This window comes from Squalius cephalus, assembly GCF_949319135.1.
Source record: "Squalius cephalus genome assembly, chromosome: 22".
Taxonomy (NCBI): Eukaryota; Metazoa; Chordata; class Actinopteri; order Cypriniformes; family Leuciscidae; genus Squalius; species Squalius cephalus.
The window spans coordinates 4,300,749-4,323,235 of NC_137143.1; the positions used below are offsets into that span (position 1 = coordinate 4,300,749).

Here is a 22,487-nt window from a genome sequence, read left to right on the forward strand (position 1 = left end):
ATTTTTAAGTCACCTAACGCTGACTTAAAGTTAATTTAAAAATACTAATAATTTAATAATACTGTAAAATATAATCTTTAGCAAATCTCAAAATTTGTTTTTCAAACTCTAGTGTGATGCTTCACTTACTTGTGTCATATAAAACAATTCATCTTTAGTTTTTGGTGTTTTATTTGAATTTATTTGACCAAATTAGTATAGAATTGTAATATCAGTTGTTTATCTGTTGTTTGATATACCTAGTTTGAGCAAAACATTTTAGGGCAGATGTTTGTGAACCTGTCACAGTAGCTGTTTCCATCCACCTATTTTTATGTGCATTTTGGGATATCGCATTAAAAAAAAAAAAACATTGGATGGAAGCACCAAGATAAACATAAATTCAAAAAATGTGAATAAACTTTGAAAAAGTCATTTCTGATGGAGGAAAAAAAACTCAACTTTTTTCAATTTTCATTACAGATATGTTGCGCCAATTTCCCAGGAAGTGACTATTTTTAGCGCAATTTTCCTACGGACAAAATTGCGATTGTTAACTCATGATTTCTGTTCTGTCTGTGCGCACCAATCTTGCACTTCTATCTCCTCCTCAACCAGACCACCTAGAGACTTCGGGTTTTCGCCATTATGTTAAGGAAGGTCTAATCTCGGGAACGCACACAAAAAAAACAAAAAAAACAAACAAAAAAAAACATAAAAAGATTTACTATCTCTTAGTGTTGTGATCCCATGACGTCAGAAAATTGCGCTAAAACACTCAGAGTTTTTATTACTTGTTTTATATCTTGAACACATGGGATGGAAACGCTGTTTTATTGGCAAATTTTATTAATGCAATATTCCAATTTTGCACATAAGTTACATTTTACAACTTTGTGTATGGATGGTATAAACAGAACGATGGCTTGCATTGGTGTGGACGCTGATATAGTTATCGTTATCTTTAGCGGTATCTGTTCTTAGTGTGCACAGGCCTTAAATCCACGATGGATATTTAAATGAATGAGCTGAAAGAAAACTGCATGGGAAATGAGCTTTCTATATATGTCTGTGCTTCTGAGGGTTGTATGCAAATGGTTCCAGTCCTCAGGCAAATAGACTGATGGTTTAGAGAGATACTGGGTGAGGAAAGTGTGGAGAGACAGTTCTGCCCCGGATGGGAGTTCGGCGAAAGCCTTTCCTGAGTAGATCTTTTCCTGTTCTTGCTGTAATCATAACATATAGACATATTCCAACTGTGGGAAACCAGGTAACCTTTAGCATATATGAATATGATCCTGATCTGGGGTGTTTTGGATATGAAAACGTTGTTTGTTCAGAAATGTTTGACCGGCATCAGATCTGGCCCTGGCGGCAGCTGAGGGAAATCCTGGATGTGTCGCTTGGGCTTTTCACACCTACATGTTGAAGATTGTGAGGTGTGTGTGTGTGTGTGCAGTGTTCTCCATGTCCTATTCCCCTCACACTGGTGCTGAAAAGGAGATAAAACCTATTATTGGTTTGATTGGTCCACTAGCGATGGAGTTGACACAGTCTTATCAGCCGGACGGCTTCTGGACACAACTGGAGCTCAGTCAACGCCACACTCAAAAGACTAAAGCATTAGTTTTTCGGAGACTTGGAACTGCTGAATGATGAGTAAAAGGTGCCATAATGCAGGGTTTGTACTGGTGTCATCACCCTTTGTGTCACGCTTTTGGTTACTGTGTGTTTAGTGTGTGTGAGATACACTTCTGCAGATGGTATATAGGGCTGGGATCTTTGTATAAGGTAAATATATGTTGAAGGAACCTAAAGCAAAGATATATCTCATATATTAGCCTAGTTTTTTGTTATATAATTAAATTATGTATCTATGCATGTTGCTTTTTATTTATATTAAACTTAAATTTTATGTGTGTCATTAATTACTCACCCTTACCCTCAAACCCGTAAGAGTTTCGTTCATCTTCAGAACACAAATGAAGATCTTTTTGATGAAAGCTGAGAGATTTCTGTCCCTCCATTGACAGCTACACAAACACCACTTTGACTCTTCAAAAAGTTCATAAGGCCGTGTGTCCACCAAAGCGTTTTTAGCCAGCTGAAAACGCCTAGCTGTGGCCGCTTGAGAGCATTTTGCCAGCGTTACGTTTTTTTCAGTTGAGACACTTTGCTTGTTATGATACAGAATATCTGCGAAAGTGTTACTAGTGTCTCATTTCACACATTTTGTTTCTGTGTTGATTCTATATTAAAATGTCAATACAATGTAATGTAATTTCTCTTGCTCTTGTTTTAAATGATTTTGTTCCGTTATTATGCTTGTTGTCGTCTGTTGACGTTGTACAAGCAGAATGTGGCGGTTGGTCGGTGTGGTATTAGTCCCGCCCCTCCTCCACTGTGATTGGACGGTTGGGTAAAAAGTGACAGTAGCCGCGTTTCCATTACCCTTCAAATTGCGCAAATTGAAATTGCGAATTGAAAATACGACCAATGGAAACACGTCAATTTCGCAAAAACTCCCATTTATCGCACAAAAGTTTTTACGCTCGCATGAGGAGGTTTTTCAGGCAGTTCGAAAAAGAAATATTTCGCAAAACTGCAATGGAAACAGTTTTTGCGCATTTACAGTCACCTGACGTAGATGACGCGGTGTGTTTGGACAGAATACGAGACAGAGTTCTTTATTAAATTCATAAAAGACAAAAGAATTACAGGAATAATGGATTCTAAACCTCAAATAAATGCCACAATAAAGACCTCGAAGCAGAAATGAGGGAGAAACACCCAGAAACACCTCATATGTGCCGCTCACAAGTATAATAAGGGTCGTTCCTTACCATTAATGCTTTGAAAACACACATACATCTCCTTCAATTAATAATAATGGCCAGTGCACTGGCTGGGATATACATAATCCTACCAACGTCCGCTGCCATGTTTTTGGAATGATTTATCGCGAGAGGAAAAAATGTAGTTTTAGTCGCATAACATCAGTTAATGGATATGGTGTCATTTCGCAATAGTTTTTTGTCGACATTTAGAAAAAACGCGCCTAGTGATGGGCACTGCGTTTTACCAAAAGTTGAACATTCTTCCACTCTCGGCAACCTGCAAAAAATGCTGAACGCTCATCGCTTCAGTGTGAAAAAGACACTCAGAGCCTCGTTACGCTCATGGCGTTTTAAAAACGCGGCGCTCCCATTGAAAACAACTGAAAAACACGCCAGCCGCGTGAAAAAACGCTTTGGTGGACACACGGCCTAAAGAGATCGTAAAACTAGTCCATATAAATCGAGTGGTTTAGTCCAAATTTTCTGAAGAGAAGCGATCGCTTTATATGATGAACAGATTCAATTTAGGCTTTTATCCACATATAAACATTGATCAACACACTTCAGTTGTAGCAAACAGAAGCTCAAGCATGTTCGCTCGACGCGTGAGAACTAATGAGGTTAATTTTCGTGTTACAGCAGAACATTTTCATCTGAAATTTTGGACTAAACCACTCAGTTAATATGGATTAGTTTACGGGACAGAAATCTCAAACCGCTTTATTACACACTGCATGAAAGGTAATATTTGAAAAAGCATAATGGGGCACTTTAATTAAAACAAATAAATAAAAGTACTGTGTCTGTGTGTAATTTTACGTTTTTCTAATGTGTTGTCATGGCTTTTGCAATAAGTAAACGCTGAATGCTTTGTCAGCACAACACAAGCGCCCAAGAGTACTAGCCTTGGCACACACATACATGTCTTTTGTGGTCTTGAGAGACTGCTTTTAAAGAAGTGCTCCTGTGTGCGTCCAACCGGTGAGTGAGATGAATACAAAACGTCTCTGTTCGAGAGACACAAAGCGATGTAGTAAACGAGCGGTCATTCAGATCTTCCGCGTTATGGTTTGTCCGGGGGAGGACCTTGCCTCAGCTGGCGTGAACGGGTGCAGGGAGTCACGTATGAGATCAGGCTGTTAAAGGGTCTGTCGTGAGAGGAAATGGAGGTCTGTTTCCTGCACCGCCGCCCCTCCCTCATGACCCACTGATCTGTTTTTCCAGGCGCTGGATGGAGAGAGCGAGAGAGTGAGGAAGAGTTGACTTTGGATTTGGAGGGGGAGGTGATGATGTCAAAACAAACGCAGATCCTAGAGCCTTTCTACACACAAACTTCCGCTTTACTCACTTCATAACTGTTATGAACTTAAGGCCACATAAACTTGAAAGACTTGGTTGTAACAAAGAGCTTATTGCCAGTGGAATGGCTCTTGGCTCGGAGAAGAGCGGGACCTTTGGACAGAGGCCCAGATGAGATTCTCCATCCATAAATGCTGGCTCTAATTGGCGATACTCGACTGGCCATTTGTGTGGGTGGCTTGGAGTTACAGTAGGAGATATCGGACAGAGTATTTACATAAAGTTGACTAATCAAGTCGTGATTAAACGCTGTTTGTCGTCAAGGAGATGATCTTTGACTGGGTGATATCTGACAGAACTGACAGGAGAAGAGAAGCTCATGTGGCACCCTTTGTCCTCTCAGTGAATCGTCACGTGATTGGACGGCCAACTATGCATTTTTCTGTCTTTCAGATCCTGTTTTCATCACGCATGTGGCTGGTTGATCGTACCCTTGCCCACTTTAATTTCCTGAAAACAAAGCCCAGGAATGTTGGTGGGCATCCAAATATGCACACACAAAAAAAAATGCTTTTGGCTTTGCAATGAAATGTATCTGCCATAAAGTGATATGGAAGCTTGCACCCTTAAAATTAAAATCCTGTCGTCATTTACTCGTACCAAACCTGAATGGCTTTCTTTATTCTGAAGACAAAAGAAGATATTTTGTGTTTTCTATGTGATATCGGTTTCAGTTCAATGGAAGTCAATGGTCACCAAAACTGTTGGATTACCAACATTCTTCAAAATTTCTTCGTTTGTGTTCTGCAGAAGGAAAGAAAGTCATACAGGTTTGGAATGGAGTAAATGATGACAGTAGTTACATTTTTGGGTGAAATATACTTTTAATAGGGGCTGAAATGGATATTTCTGATTCCTTCATTCTTTAGTATACAACACATTATGCTTTATGGACAGCATTTGTGATGTGCTGTCGATTACCAATAATTTTAACTCATACTGAAGTTTGTAAAACGAACAAAAATCATTTCTACCATAATATAAAACATTACATCACATGATATTTTAGAGTATTTTAAGACAGAAATATGAAGGTTGTATTTTTAAACTGCAAAATAGCACCAGGGAACGTTTGCGCCGGAACACGCTTCCTCTTTTCGCTGAACCGCCCCCGGGAGCGCAAGTTCATTCCCTAATTTACCGACGTGCGTCTGTGGTGGGAAAAGTCCGCTGTTCGCGGATGCAAAATAGGAATGATACATGTGTCGGTGTACTAAGTCAATTGCGCTGAGTGCAAGATAGAGCCCATGGTGATTAACTAAAAGAGAACGGCTGTGATGATTGGTGTAAGTGTCCATGTGACTGATGAGCGGCGGGACGCTAGAACGAGTAACACATTTAATGAATGTAAACAAAACCCAAAGTCCAAGAGCCTAAAACAAACTGAACGTGACTGACAAAAATATATTTAAATAATATTTTGTAATATTATTGTTCTCATCAAATTATCACATCAATTATAAGTGTAATATAATTTGCATCCTTTCCTGATGTTATTTCGGGGTTTTCTGGCTTTGCATATCTACGACAGGAGTTGGACTTTGCATAGACAAGGCTGGTAGGCAATTGTATTGCTCTAGACGTGTATACACAGTTTTAAGTCTTTTGAAATGGTGTGTTTTTTTATAAATAATAAAATATTAAATAGTTATTCCAGTGCGCTGTCTTACCACATTAACTACCATTGTAAATCCTTTAATGTTCATGGAGAGCATGTGACTGGTGCTGCTGTAATCTATTATGCTAGTGTATAGTAGCTAAAGTATACAATATTAGCTCACAGCATTCCTTTAAGAAACAACATTTTGTGAGAAAGCTACTTTTAACATAACATTTCACTTTTTTTTTTGACAATGAGTCTCAGTGGTTATGGCGGCTTCACCACGGTCTCAGACTGCACAACTGAAGGATGTGGCAAGAAGTTCCCTCTTCAGGCCAGGAAGTGCTGATGACTGATGACACACTTCCTTTTGTTTTGTACACACACATAAACAAACAAACAAACACACACACACACACACACACACACACACACACACACACACACACACACACACACACACACACACACACACACACACGGAGGCAGCAGGCGGGCAGATGTCTCCCGCTGTCATGTGTGAGGAGCATGCGTGGGTGACGTGACTGTCGGACAGGAATGATGGATCACTGCGGATATTAAAATGTGAGGCCTAACATATGATTTCTTGTTTATGAGTCTAATTTAGAGCCATCGAGATGCTTGAATTATATTCTGAATTGCACCTTGACACGTTGGGAAACAACGCTGAATGAAATAGAGTATATGTTTTTTTTTTTTTTAGGATTTCATCTCTGACTCATCTAAAGATGCTGTTTATGATTAGAGTTAATCCTTTTGCATAATTAAAAATGGATAATGACACCAGTAGCACTAGCTAGTCCCAACCCTATTTAAATTTCAGCCCCGTGGGAATTAAATGACTTTGTTATGCGAAATATCAACATAATTATTTAGCAAAGCGTTAATAATCTCCCTGAGACGTTCAGGAAATTATAAATCACATGGCTCTTTAAGATAAACGGATCAAGCCTTCGACACACGCTGATCTGAGAGCAGTTTTGAGGACTGTATCAGAGTGTTTGATGGCAGGTACAGATACGGCGCGTTCGTTCACAGCTTTAAAGCGGATGTGTAATCCTCCAGCGTGGGGGTTATTTTTAGTGTGTGATCCTCTCAGGGGAGCGCCTCATGTGTTGTGTTTGTCCTCCTGATCAATGCGCTATAGATTATGCTTCTCTTCTGACTGTGGAAGAGGATAAAGGAGAGGCCGAGGCCCAGCTGAGGCCAGAGAGTGGAAGATGGGTACATGTGGATAGATGTGTGTGTGAAGCAGAAAGGATTGAGTCTGCATTCTGTGGAGTGTGTGTGTGTGACTGTGCATGTGTGCTCTTGTTAATTGATTATTCATGGTTCTCTCTCATTTCCTGCCACATTGGGTGGGTTTGAGCATCCCTCACAGCTGTAGATGCTGATGATCAATGTAGCTTCAGATGTGAGTAACATGCGCTGCCCGTGTCTGAACTGCTACTGACAGTGTGTTTGTGGTCTACTATACGTTTGGCCTTCTTTGCAGATTGTGGTGTGTTCGTACTTTGCTAATAAATGGTCCCCTGAAGTGTACTAAATATGACAAAAAAGCATGTTAAATTAATACATTTATATTAATATTTATATAATTATATTATGTGTGTGTGTATATATACAATATCTCACAAAAGTGAGTACACCCCTCACATTTCGGCAAACATTTTAGTATATCTACTCAAGGGACAATAATATAGAAATGAAACTTGGATATATTTTAGAGTAGTCAATGTTCTGCTTGTATAGCAGTATATATTTACTGTCCTCTGAAAATAACAATTCAGAACACAAATGAAGATCTTTTTGATGAAATCTGAGAGCTCTCTGTTCCTCCATTGACGGCTACACAAACACCACTTTGAAGCTTCAAAAAGTTCATAAAGAGATCGTAAAACTAATCCGTGTTTTATTTACATATAAACATTTATTCACACATATATATATATATATATATATATATTATATATCCATATATATCCAATTGTCATGCTCTTAACCCTTCAAATTGTTCCTTTATATAAGAAAATACAGCATGCCAATTTTTATGGCAGTAACATAATAATTACTGGAAGCTCAGTAGCTTTAAACTTTCTGAGATTTTGATGATTTTCGTAAAAACAGATCATTTGATTTGGTATTGTACCTGGCTAGTAAAATTCCAAAAAAATCTCCATAAAAGCATCTAATGCACCATATATTCCTAAATATGTATTTTAGATACATATCTCAGTTTACTTATTGTAGAAACTAAATCCAAATTAATCCATCCATGACCCGGTTTAGCAGATTTACCTTTCCTGGTGGAATCAATACATATTTCTATTGATGATCTCCTTGGTTATTGTTTGGGTTTAGAGCACATTTTTTGGTTTAAAAAATTACATTACGTTCCTTGAAATTGACCCGGAACTTTGGCCGAATCAAGCAGATTATCAGGAGGCACAGGCAACCATGCAATGAAAGTAGTCAATGATCACGCCGAGAGAGGAGTGGCTCTGATTCAAGAATACAATGGCTATCTCACACACTCTGAAGAACAACTGCAGTTTCTCCTTCATGTGGTGGAAGATCACCGACGGATCTATCCAGACTGCAAAAAGTCAACACTGGCTGCTGAGCATCAGAAATGAGGGATTGTTGAAAACTTTGTGCTTTTTTGAGATTGTTGTCATCGTTGTCATGTCAGTGTTGCTCTGATTTCAATAAAATGTAGTTCATTTGCAGCAACTTTTAATATTACTTGCATATCACAATAACGCCGCACAGCTTAACATAGGCAATCTTCCACATGATTGAGCTACCTCTAAATATCATTTTTTTTGTCAACATTTTTGCATATTTCTAATTTTGAAGTTAAAAGGAACAGTTTAAAAGGTTAAGACACTAACATTTTGCACAAAAAAAAAATTTGACTTGATAAGGACCACCCTATAAGGACACCCTGGTCATTATTACAATGCAGCTTAAAATTAGATTTTTACATTATCGAGAGACAAAATTATGAGTATTGTTTGCGCATCACCACTCACCGCTGGTTGTGAATGGTTTTTAGCATGTTGCTATGTGGTTGCAAGTTTTCTGATTGGTTGCGGTTTTACCTTTTAATGAAAGTAACAAAAAAGTTGGCCAAAATGTTCTGAATTCTAGAACCTAAAGGCAAGTTGATTGTAATCAAAAGGGCAAGTTCCTCGTGATCTCTTTGAAATCAGTCTTGTTCATTTTGTCAGTTCAGTTCATGTCAGTTGATACAAATGTATTAGAAAGAACTGCCCATAGTAGAGATGGATGTGTATCAGCTAATCAGAAATGCCCCAAGCAAAAGCTAATTGACTTGATTTAATTAACTGTTTAATGAATTATTATCTTTTTTTTTTTTAGCCTGGAGACTCAATTAACCTTGATGTTAACATGAGAAGTGTTTGCGTCCATTAATAAAAGTGCTTTAACCTGTTCTTTCAACCTGGTAGAAAATTGTTGGTTCTTACTGGGTAATAATGAGGCCTATGTCCTCATTTCCTCATAACCACTGGTGCATTCATGTCATTTCAGAATCACTGGAATTGGGATTTTTTTTTTGGGGGTGGGGACAATTTTCACACGCTCACTAGATTATTTTACTTGTTCACTTACATTGTCCAACAGTGTATTTACAGGGGTTGGGCAAAATACAGGTGAAACTCGAAAAATTTGAATATTGTGCTTGGGTGTTCATTTATTTCAGTAATTCAACTTAAAAGGTGAAACTAATATATTATATAGTCTCATCACATGCAAAGTGAGATATTTCAAGCCTTTATTTGTTATAATTTTGATCATTATGGCTTACAGCTTATGAACATTTTCAAAATTTCTGAGGTTTGGGGTGTTCATAAGCTGTAAGCCATAATCATCAAAATTATAACAAATAAAGGCTTGAAATATCTCACTTTGCATGCAATTTTCTATATAATATATTAGTTTCACCTTTTAAGTTGAATTACTGAAATAAATGAACTTTTACACGATATTCAAATTTTTCGAGTTTCACCTGTAATGTAAACACCTGGGAAACGGGCAATATTTCTTTTATTACGTTTTTTTTTTTAAACCATCATTTGCTTTCAATACAGCTTTCAACCTTCTTACAATTGATTCATGCAACTTGAGTAGCCTCCAGTGGAATATTGTACAATATTGTCGTGGAATCAGAACATCTGCTTATTACCTTAGATGTTGGAGGAGAGAATCGACTTCTCGCTCTTCTCTTCTAAACTGCCCTCAGTGGTTCAGCGAGATTCAAGTCAGGTGGTTGAAGATATTGAAAAGTACATCTTGGTGCTCGCACTAACCAGGTTTTATGATCACAACACTATCTTCTTCACATTCAAAATGCAGCTCTTTCATGGGTATTGGCTTTGGGAAGTTCCCTGTGATAGTTTTTAAGGTGAATATTGAGGTTTGCTGTCACTTTTCTGCAGTAGTTTCGGTTTTCGCCCACTATTCTTCTTTGTCTATCCTTCACAGCCTCGCTTTCATACCTGTCGTTGCGCTGCTCTGAATAAGGTCTGTTTGGCTGTTACGGCTACAAACGCTCCTGCTAAAAGGGCTCCCATGATTTGCCCTTATTGGGTTTAAGTCAAATCACCCATTTCATCCACAGCTTGTACTAAACACTGATGAACACAACTTATACTACACTGATATACAACATAGAGAATATAGACAGCTAAAATGTAGCCTATCAACCACATAATAATGGGTGTACATTATTTTATTTTAAAATTCTTTAAAAGAATTTTCGTTTTTTCCATTAAAATTCACACCACAGCGTAATTTCCACCGAATCTCAAATTCAAATTTGTAATATTTTTGTAATACAAGCTCTTGACTCCTTTGCCTTGTTAAGGCTAATTTCAGAGCTTGGATTTTATGTATAATAGAGCAATTGAACAATTAAAATGTTCACGTAAATTCATATTACAATGTTTCATCTTATTTGGAAATTATGCACACATATAAAATATTCTGCTCAAATTTGATATTTACTTTGATTTCTCATATCTTTTTCACATTTTATCTCAAGCACACTCTTCACTGACTCTGTTGTGGCCTCGGTGAACAAGTACACTCGCTTTCAAGAGAACTGTATTTGAGGCTAAATTGTTCTGTGGGGTAAAAACAACCGTGGGACAGTCTGAATAATTTTATTTTTTAAATTTATATAAATCACTTTCACATAAGAAAAATATTGAAATGTTTTGTTCTTTTAGCTTGTCATTTTTTTAAAGCATATTTAAATTAATATTTTTATTATTGATTTTTATTTTAGTTTAAGATTGAAAGTCTGGGTCCGGGACAGGAGTAAAACAATACTACCTTTTGATTCAAAACTTTATATAAAAAAAAAAAAAAAAAATTATTTCAAGTTCACTGCTAGTTAAAATTATCCATTTCTTTGACTTCTCCCATTTGACCATTGCTATTTTCATTTAAAGGTAGGGTAGACAATTTTCAGAGAGGCTAGCAATAGCGAGCTAGCTTTGAAAGCATAAGATCCCACCCTCCCTTCAGAGCTTCTCCAAAACACACGAACAAACACATCAGGGAGCAAACACAAGCGTTAAACTACCTCGTGTCTCAAAGCACATAACATTACAATAATTATGAGCATAACTTGCAGAGCACTGACCTGTACCGCCTGACTGCTGCACAATCATTGAGGCGAAATGAAAAGATTCAGACCGAATGTAGTGATTGGATGAACATTGTATGGTCCTACACCTTCCACAGACGCCATATATACATATAAATACATTTAGACCACCTAACTTAGTGATTGCTATCAGGATGTGAAGACACTTTCAACCAGTTTAACAAATAATGTTTCTGGAACTAATCACCTACCCTGCCTTTAATTGACAGCCAGTGACAGTTAAAGATAATTTAGTATCTACCTTAATTTCTCTCTGATATTTCTTATATTTTTACTATTGAAAATGATACGTTTTCTATTTATAAATCTGTATTATTAACCTGAGAGATAGAGATCGAGTTGGCTAGCCGTCCAGTCAGCTTTTTGGCTTTATAAACATTGAACTCTTTCCGTGCCAGAGTAGACTCTCAGATCTGTCAAATACGGCAGTTCTCACACGACATGAATTTTATTCACGTAGAATTGTCTTTTGTTCTGTTCACCAGGATCCGGCCGCAGATGGCGAAGGAGAAGATTGAGGGATGTCACATCTGCACCTTGGTTACCCCCGGCGAGCCCCAGGTGCTCTTGGGTAAAGACAAGGCCTTTACGTATGACTTTGTGTTCGACTTGGACGCCCAGCAGCACCAGATCTACAGCGCCTGCGTTCACAAGCTCATTGAAGGCTGCTTCGAGGGATACAACGCAACTGTCTTCGCTTATGGACAAGTAAGGTCTTACACACTTGATAAAACGATGTGTGTGACAGATGAGCTGTTTGCGATGCCAAAAATGGTTCAAAGATTAGCAAAAACATCCACACTTTATCTGAATCGTATTAAACCTTCTTGTTTGCACACCCGTATCGTCAGCTCGTTCATTTCTCTGAATAGTAAGTATTAACACGGCCGTGACCCTGTGACCTTTCCCTCAGCGTTCGGGTGATGCGACAGCTGTGCTCGGCGTCTTTTGTGGGATTCACTCGTCACACGCTCTTCAGGTTTAGAGCACCTATTGTGCGGCGATCGGGGTTAATCGCTCAAACTGTAACTCTGTGTGTTAGAAGATGTACGATAGTGGATGCAAGTCTACTAAAACATGAGTGGACACTTGAACACCTGACAGGAATAGTTCTGCTAATGCTATAATAGTTCTAATAGTTCTGCTAAACACAAGCATTAAAAGAACACAGTCGCTTTATTTACTGTTTAAACAGAGGAATACTATGGTGAGAATGGCCTGTTTTTTTATTATCTATTGTTATTCCAATTATCTGATATTATTAAAGTCCCCCTGTGGTGGAAATCCAGCTTTTAATGTTGTTTGTGTCTATGTGGTGTTTTTAATATGCTTAAAGACAAACCCTGGGCAAATTCATAAGTCGACAGCATTGCTGAGTATTTCCTCCTTAAAACTGCAGTGAACCACGCTTTGAAATCGCTGGTGTTTCTGACGACACAAACTACCTTGTAACCAATCAGATCAACGTGTGATCGTCAACCAGTGGATCTCTGAGCTGAGTGAGTGAGTGGAGGCGGGGCTCATTTGCATATTCATAGAACCGCGTATACTAAATGAGGCAAGGGTGTCGAGTTACATTCAAGCTATTTTAAGGCATGAAGAAATTTTCTTTAAAGGAAAAAACTTTTAAATATGTAATTTTGGTGATCAAAGATGAGTTTTAAGGGATAAATTATTGACTACAGGGGGACTTTAATAGTATGTGTAATTATTTCTTGAACATTATAATTTGATGAATATTAAACATGTTTTTTTTTACACATTTTTTTACACATTTTTTACACATTTTAAACATTTTTAGGTTCTCAGCCAAAAAAGACATTTGGCTGAAAATATTAACAGGAAAATTTAACGGATTTTATATCAAGAACTTTGACATGAAGTAAAAGCGATGTGCATATGAAGTGTTTTTTTTTAAATTATTGTTATAAAATTACATTTAATCACAATTATCATTTAATTTGATTTAGATAAGATTCATATAAATAGATTATGTATGTACATCAAGACACAACTACAGTTTTGTCAGTTTATTTAAACAGTATTTTATAAAATTGTTGAAGCAATTTGTTAGTGTAAAGTTATGCCAACTGAAGTAAGTAAGTGTAATCACTTCAATTTAAATGGTAGATATGACATTTTATAAATGTATTTTTTTTATTAGTTAGAACTAGTATTTTCGCATTCAGCACAGTGGGTCAAAGAATTTAAGAATTTTAATTGTGTGCATGGCTTCTTGCAGTTATACATTATATAATACAATTTAATAACAGCAAATGAGACACAAAATTGTTAAATGAAGACCCAGTAAAGAAGTTGACAAAGCTTTGATGCTGAGAATCTTAAAATGACTGAATATTGCTGAAAGTTACTCAGTCACTAGTTGTGAATGTGTGTTTTGTGCACATGTGAATGTCTTGCTCTGTCACGCAGACGGGTTCAGGAAAGACCTACACCATGGGCACTGGCTTTGACGTGAACGTGACGGAGGAGGAGAAGGGCATCATCCCTCGGGCAGTGCAACAGCTCTTCCAGGGCATCCAGAAGCGCAGACTAGAGGCACAGAGCGCTGACATTCCCCCGCCGGATTTCAAAGTCAGCGCCCAGTTCCTGGAGGTGAGACTACAACCAGACTGGCTAAATTAATAGGCTGCCATTTAGGACTCCTTATGATGGTAATTATTATGATTGTGGTTGAAATGCACGGAAAACAAAAAATGGTGTTGGACAATTTTCACTCAAAAACAATTCCGCGTTTAATTCAATGTGTTACTTGTTTAAAGGTGAAGTGTGTAGTTTCTGCATCCTAGTGGCACCTAGAGGAATTACACAAATACAGCATATTTTCCAACAAACTAGCAAATGCCTCTTTTGTGCCCCAACTGAAACCTCACAAACACATCTCTTATGCCTGGTTCAGATTACACGATTTTTTTGTCTGTTACGATAGTCACTGTGTCAGATTACACGATTTTGACTCCTAAAATCTTGTCGTGTCGTGGACAAGAAACATGTCAGACTACACGTTGCTTTCCGACCAGTAATCGCCTGCCGTCTCACACACACATTCACTCACACACGCACGCACACACGTGCTCACTCACACATACGAACTTACACACACACATGCACACACACTCACTCACTCACGCTCTCTCACTCGCACACTCACTCTCGCTCACTCACTCACTCTCACACACACACACACACACACACACACACACACACACACACACACACACACACACACACACACTCACTTGCTTACTCACTCACTCGCACACACACTGACACACAAACTCACACTCGCTCGCGCACACACACACACACACACACTGACACACACACACTCACTCACTCGCTCGCACACACACACACACACACACACACACACACACACACACACACACACACACACACACACACACACACACACACTCTCACTGTCTCACTCACTCACTCACTCACTCACTCTTGACGGAATCCGTCGTGGAGGACCGGAAAAGAAATTAAACATGCTAGTCTTTTTATCGTGATGTCGTGAAGCATCGCAGACGCGCCGTAGGTTGTCGCCCACTATGACACACTATACGAGATGAAACGATCGAATCTTGCGTCCCGACCCCCATTGTCGTTTACGAATCCCCACGACACCCTACGTCAAACGGATCGTACCAAAATCGTGTAATCTGAACCAGGCATTACGTGTGCTTGTGAAGGCATGTCTCGACAGGTTAATAGAGGCTACTTTCAATAAAAGGTCCAACATATTAGCAATATTTTTAGCTGTGTTGCTATGTGTCATAAACTCATCCAACATATTTGCATTTTTCGACATGATGCGCAACAGCTATTTGAGTCTGTCTAACTGGACACAAATAAACATTATAAACTGGTAAATTTGACGTGTTCACGTTTGACGTAATCTTTGAAGGTCTAAATGCAGTGAATTTTGGCTCGCACTTCTGTAACCGAAGCTGAATGTGTTTCCCCATGTAACGCGTCAGTCCCACACCGGCTAAACTCTCGCTATTGGTCGAGCCGTAAAGAGACTGACAGATCTGAGCGAACTGATGTTTAGATGGTGCCTGGGAGACTCGATGTTTACACTCTTGAGGGAGATAAACGCATCAATGGCATACTAATAGCAGTCAATAAACATTAAACTGGGATCAGAGAATGTATTTTGACAGAAAATCTTCACCGTAAAGTAGAATGACTGAAATAGTATTTTCTTGTAAATCAGACTGCTGTAATCTTTTATCTATCGTCATTAATGTTGGAAGATGGCTGGAGTCCCAGTGTCTTGGCCTCATCATCTCGTAACGAATGTGATTGACATCTTGATGACATGGAGAAACCCCCCTCGCACGTCCTTGTTTCTTGGAGATGGGTCATTAGCGTGACATCGGGTGAGGAGGAGGCGCACTGACAGCAGTGTCGCTGTAAACCGATTACCCCCTTCCTCGTGTAAAGTCTGGCTTAGGTAATGAGTTTAAACCTGTAACAGGGCGTTTTAACGACCCGGGCCGCTTGCTGTCTGGCACAGGCTGCTGTGTGTTCAGCACAAACGCGGCTCACCGATTCGTCTCGCGCCCCGCGGCTGCAAACGGACCGCGTCCCCCGGGGCGGCTTTAATGGGGCATTAAGATGCCCTTATTTCATTAGTCTCGTCCTTTCCAGAACTCCTTTTTGCACTTTGTACGTTGTTTTTCTATGTTAGCAGTTTGATTTATTGTTTTGAACCCTGAATTGATTTTATCAAGTCCTTGTGTGTCACTTCCCCGAGTAAAGGATGCTCAGTTGCAGTCTTGCTGTTGTGTTATGTGAATTACGGTATCATTATTTATCATTTCCTTGTCCATCAGCTTGTGTGGTCTCTGGGCTTCCCGAGGTCAAACATGCAGGGGCTCTGGCCTTTTGACCTTTGCCCTCTGAAGGTCACAGGGTGTGTGTGTGTGTGTGTCCTGCAGCTTTATAACGAGGAGATCCTGGACCTGTTTGACAGCGCACGAGATCCCGAGGCTCGAAACAGAAGGTCCAACATTAAGATCCATGAGGATGGGAGTGGAGGGATCTACACCACAGGAGTGACCTCACGGCTGGTCAGCTCAGAGGAGGAGGTCAGATATCTGGGTTATCCGCAGCAGTCATTTCAAATCAACATGAATTAAAGAAATTAACTTTTATTTTTTTAATGTGCATGGTTAATCAGTGCACGGCATTCTAAAAAAATATTTAATGCTGTGTATTAAATAATAATTTACATTTTTTGCATCTGTGTAAACAGAGAAAAAGAATTGTATCCCAATAATATATAATATTAAAACGACAGCTAGTCTTGCTACAAGCTAGTAGTGAGCAAGCTAGTTGTCCATCTTCATTAACTGTAGTCAAGCTAACTACATGTAAACCAACAATTAGAGTAGAAAGCACCATCATTTTTAAATAATTTTGTTGAAAACACAGTGATGAACTGAAGCATTTAATAAATATGTATTATTGTAATTAATATTGCTTTGTATATCACTGCAAAAAGCGATATACAAATATGACCCCCCAAAGAATCTTATTTAAACAAGTATTATTATTATTATTATTATTATTATTATTAATTATAATAATAAAAATAATATGTTTAAATAATACAACAAATATAATATTAAATATTATTATTATTATTATTATTATTATTATAAATATTATTATTTAATAGTAGTAGTATGTATTAAATGTTGTTAACAATTAATATAGAAGAGGAGTACTACTACTATAATAATAATAATAATAATAATAATAATAATAATAGCAAATTATATAATATTAAATATTATTATCATTATTAATAGTAATAATAAAAATAGTTGTAGTGCATATATTAAATGTTGTTGTTGTTAATAATAATAATAATAATAATAATAATAACAAAAACAATATTTTAATATAGAATATAATAATGATAATACTAAAACTAATAGTAATAAAAGGTTATTAATAATAATAATAATAATAATAATAATAATTATTATTATTATTATTATTATTATTATTACTATTACTATTACTATTACTATTATTATTAATAGTAGTAGTTGTAGAAGTATATATTGTAGGGCTGTCCCTGACTATGGATTTTCATAGTCGAATCAGAATCGTCAAGTCTTGCCTATAGTCGACTAATAGTCGAATCATGTGTATGGGGGCGGGGCTTTAAAATTTCAAAGCCGCGATGTACAGAAAATCACACAAAGATATAGAAGAAAATGTATAAAAACATTTTGGATCAATAAAACTAAGAAATAACATGAATAACTCCAGAAAGGCCTCACTGCAGACAGGATTTGCATTTCACATGCAAATCAAATTAAATCGGCTAAATTACCGATTTATTATTTATTATTGCGAGCAGGCTCTAAGTACAGCACAACATCGATGCACCGAAAAAATAAACAATTAATTTACTAAATTAAATTAGAACAGAATATAGCCTACCTTTCTAATAAATAAAAATACAAAACGAAATAAATCAGAATCAAGTCACAAGATGAGGAGCAAATGTGTGCAAAATGCCTAAAGTGCAGGGGAACATATTCAAAACACAAGCCACAAATAGTTAGATTAGATAACCCTGACAGATCAATAAATAAAATAAAAATAAAGAAATTATTAAAATAACGATAGTAGCCAGAATTTTCAACTTTGTATTTTTAACTGCAGAAACAACAATAAATGCAAAACTGGAGTGGCAGTCTTTTAGCTAAAAATGTTCACAGCATCCAAAAATCAAATTAGAACCGGCTGAAAAGTTTTGAAATCACTTGTACCCGTCCCTACCTGATTGAGAGAACAAATCCAGTCTTTCACTCTGTCTGTGTCCGTTGGAGTCTTTTGTGCGCGCGGATAAAATACCTTCTAAAACACTTAACGTGAAAAACCTTTAACGACTTAATCTCCTAAAATAGTTAAATTAAAATATCAAATTATGTAAAGAAAACGCTTTACTATAGGAGGAACGCATTGCGTTCATATTCTGGGTTCATCTGCTTATCTGCACATATTATGGTTTCTTAATAAAGCGTGTACTGTGTACATACATCAAGCCACGTTAAAGTGCCTTTTAAGCGTTTTAAAAGCTTTTTTCACGTTAAGCATTTTAGAATGTCCTGTGGAAAACCAACTTGTTAACGTTGGCCGGCAGAAGTGCGATCATGGTTTTCCTGATGCTAAATCCAGCCTTGGAGAATATCCTTTCTGATGGTTTACATCCACACTTTAGATTTTCTTATCCCAGACATTGTTAAAGATTTAAATCCTTGCCGCCAAGACTCTCCTCCGTCGGTCACGGATTGAAAGTGAAACTTAAATCTGTCACGGGGTGTTTGGATTTATTCACGCACGTTAAAAAATATTTATTAAAAGCTTCTTTCTTTGAACATTTTTATATACAGCATTATCATAATAGGCTAAATATTAACGTATTGACAGAAAACCGGTAGTTCTACGTGAAATCAGACATTGAGCGCCCTCATATAGCCAAAGTGGTATGATCCTCGTTTCATAACACCTCTGCGAAGATTCGACCGTGAGATCGGTAGTCGAATCAGGCTCCTCCAATCGAAGCATCGAATCTTCGACTATTCTCGGTCACCCCTAATATATAGATGACAACTAGGATTTCTGAAATAATACAAATAATAATATTTAAACATCAGTGTTTGTTTTTGTGTATTACAGTATTAAAAGTAGTAGTTTGTTGCTGGAAAAGTTGCATTATTTTGATGATAGCTTCACACTACAGTATTTCCCATTGAATATTTGCTTTCACTCAGAAACATGACGCATCACAGAAGTTAAATGCTATGCAAATAAAACTATTGTTAGCGTCATGTTTATTTGTTTTGAATGGCTCTTATTGAGATGAGCATATAAAGCTTTGGTGACTAGAATAAAGGGTGTGTGTGTCAGTGCTGTTCTCCTCACTCCCGCTGTGTGTTCTCCTCAGCTCCTGCAGTGTCTGAAGCTGGGCGCTCTGTCCCGAACCACCGCCAGCACACAGATGAACGCCCAGAGCTCCCGCTCTCATGCCATCTTCACCATCCACCTCTGCCAGATGAGAGTGTGTCCACAGCCACAGCTGGTACTGACACTTCACGTGAATATTAAAGCGTAACTCTCGCCGAAATGCAACCTAGGCTCTTTTTGTTAATCTATAAAAAAGCATAATTAGAATGAAAAGGCCACTTTTTAGTTTGACCGTATTTTCGTTTTCGGTCAAATTGCCTTTTGAATGGGAGTGCTTGGGGCACTTCTATGATAGCATCAAAAATCGCTATTTTTAAAACACTAAGAAGGCTCGACACAACATGAAACTGTGCTCTCAGTATCACCAGGGGCTCTACACATGAACACAGAGTTTACTGAAAAGAAAGGTTTTGATCAACTCACTGTCTCTGTGTCCGCCGGTGTTTTGACAGTCAAAAATAGTCGATCTCCGAATGCGAATGGACTCTGAATTTTAGTATTGCTTCTTATATGAGGATCCTTTTCAAATACAAGGTCAATATTGATTTTCACTAACAACAAAACAACAAATTATCCGTGATTTTATATGGAACTAAGCTTTCGGAGATTTCCATCTTTACTCTCCTCTAGGGCTGGGTTTCGATTCAAATTTCAAGAATCGATTCGATTCCGATTCTCAAGATCTTGAATCGATTATCATTATTCGATTCGATCCGATCCGATCCGATCCGATCTTCGAGATTTAGATAATGGTTTTTGAAAAAAGCATTTTTTTCCAGCTGTTACCTGAATTACAGGACTGTAGTTATGCAACATATTGATACTATTATTATAGACATTCAACTGCAAATGAATGGAGTATTGGTGGTTGTAAAGAACAATCCCCCTTCCAGAGTGTTGATACAACTGCTTTCACAAACTTGCACTGGTGTAGACGACCGAGGACGCAGAGGTATATCAGCAGCAGTAGACCGATTATTTAGACGCGAACCTGATGTATTATTAAAAATGACATTAAGAATTTTCCAAAAAGCTGCTACAGTTCAGATGCAAATGCACCTTTATTTTTTTATTTTAATGATCAACATTTAGAACACATTTGTTCTAAGCCAGTGCAAATGTAAACAGATTGTTGGTTACTGGCTTCACCGTAAACAGACAACGAGATGTGCGGATGGGCTATTATTTCAACCGCATCACAAAACTCATCCGTCCGCACCGTTTTTGACCAATTTTCAAAACAGCACCCGCCCGCCATCCGCTTAATGTATGCATATATTTTTTATTTGATTGGTTAACCGCCCGCCACCCATCCGAAAATATAATTTTTCGTCACGTCATCCGCCCGATCCACGGTTTATCCGCGGCTGTAACCGCCAACCGCGCATCTCTATCAGAATGTAAATAAAATTTGAACTTACAAAACCTTTGCTTTTGTCAAGCTCGTTCTCTGCATTGCTTCTGAACCCGAAATGGTGCCAGATCGCAGCTTTGAGCGTTTCTGGAGTTTTCAAAGCAACCGCTTGCTTAACGTTACTGACGTTGTTTTAATGTCCTTCCACATCGCGCGCATGCGTGAATTCAATGACGCGGAAAGTTAAAGTTCACGGGGAAAATCGATCCTCTGAGTTACGGATCGATCTTTAGAAATTAATATGAAAATCGATTCAGAATCGGTGAATCGATTTTTTCAACACAGCCCTACTCTCCTCCCTGTTATGTTGCATTCGGAGATCGACTATTTTTGACTATTAAAACACCGGCGGACAGACACACAGCTACTGTGAGTTGTTCAAAATCTTTCTTTTTATTAAACTCTGTGTACACAAACAATGTTCTCAATGCTGGAGTTCATGTGTAGAGCCCCTGGTGATACTTCCAGCAAAGTTTCATGTTGTGTCCAGCCTTCTTAGTGTTTTAAAAATAGTGATTTTTGATGCTATCATAGAAGTGCCCCAAGCACTCCCATTCAAAAGGCAATTTGACCGAAAACGAAAATATGGTCAAACTTAAAACTGGCCTTTTCATTCTAATTATGCTTTTAAATGAAAGTTTGCCTCGGGTAGATTAACAAAAAGACCCTAGGTTGCATTCTGGCAAGAGTTACGCTTTAACTGAAGCTGCACACATCATGATGAGAGCTGGAAGCTTAAACTACTGGGTTACAAAGCCGTTAGCAAGTTTAAGCAGGTCGTGAGTTTTAAAGTATTAAAAATCACACTGCTGCGGTGCAAAGCAAAGTAATTATATAAAACCACTGGCATTAGAAACGTCAACACTGAACAAGTCCGTGCAAACCGAAAATGCAGAAACTTTGAAGATTGCACATGTAATTTTGCAATTGTAATTTAAGAAGATGCTTGTGGTAGTAGCTTAAAGCTGTCATTGTTTCTGTACTCTTCCCTCTCTCACTCCAGGTGAACGGAGAGATGAACGGTGTCTCTGACAGCGAGTACGAGACGCTCTCTGCCAAGTTTCACTTCGTGGACCTGGCGGGATCCGAGCGTCTGAAACGCACCGGAGCCACGGGGGAGAGAGCGAGAGAGGGCATCTCTATCAACTGTGGCCTGGTACGCAGACTCCTCCAGTCCCGACTAGAATAGGGAAAGGTCATCCGAAAATGAGATTCTGTCATCCGAAGGTGGCCTTGTTGCTAAAAACAGTGATGTTATTTTTTGTGAAATGAGAGTCGAGTTAGCTAGCAGAATGTCCTGTCTGCTGTTTTTCAGTCTTTCAAGGGCAGAATGCTAGATTTTTAGTGAGTGCTAAATTAAAATTCAGTCTGTTCTGGACAAAAAGCTATCATTTGGCTTCAGAAGACACACAAGGCCAGATTTACTGTCTTACCAACGCAAACCTTCTTTTGATGTTAAAAACTACTGTCAGGATTAGAGCCCGACCCATAAAGGATTTTTAAGGCCGATACCGATACAAATATTTGGTGATTTAAAAATCCGATATTCCGATATAT

The 22,487-nt window shown here is 38.1% G+C and overlaps 1 protein-coding gene across 9 annotated transcripts in view; it reads left to right on the forward strand.

Moving 5' to 3' along the window:
* The window catches only part of kif21b (kinesin family member 21B), a 99,689-nt gene that overhangs the window by 23,136 nt on the left and 54,066 nt on the right, over positions 1 to 22,487 (forward strand). For all 9 annotated transcript variants that reach the window (XM_079857305.1, XM_079857308.1, XM_079857307.1 and 6 more), the window contains exons 2-6: positions 11,980 to 12,202; positions 13,928 to 14,110; positions 16,468 to 16,617; positions 19,497 to 19,631; positions 21,934 to 22,086. In XM_079857305.1, coding sequence (XP_079713431.1) covers positions 11,980 to 12,202; positions 13,928 to 14,110; positions 16,468 to 16,617; positions 19,497 to 19,631; positions 21,934 to 22,086 — 844 coding nt within the window. The remainder of the gene's footprint in view (positions 1 to 11,979; positions 12,203 to 13,927; positions 14,111 to 16,467; positions 16,618 to 19,496; positions 19,632 to 21,933; positions 22,087 to 22,487) is intronic.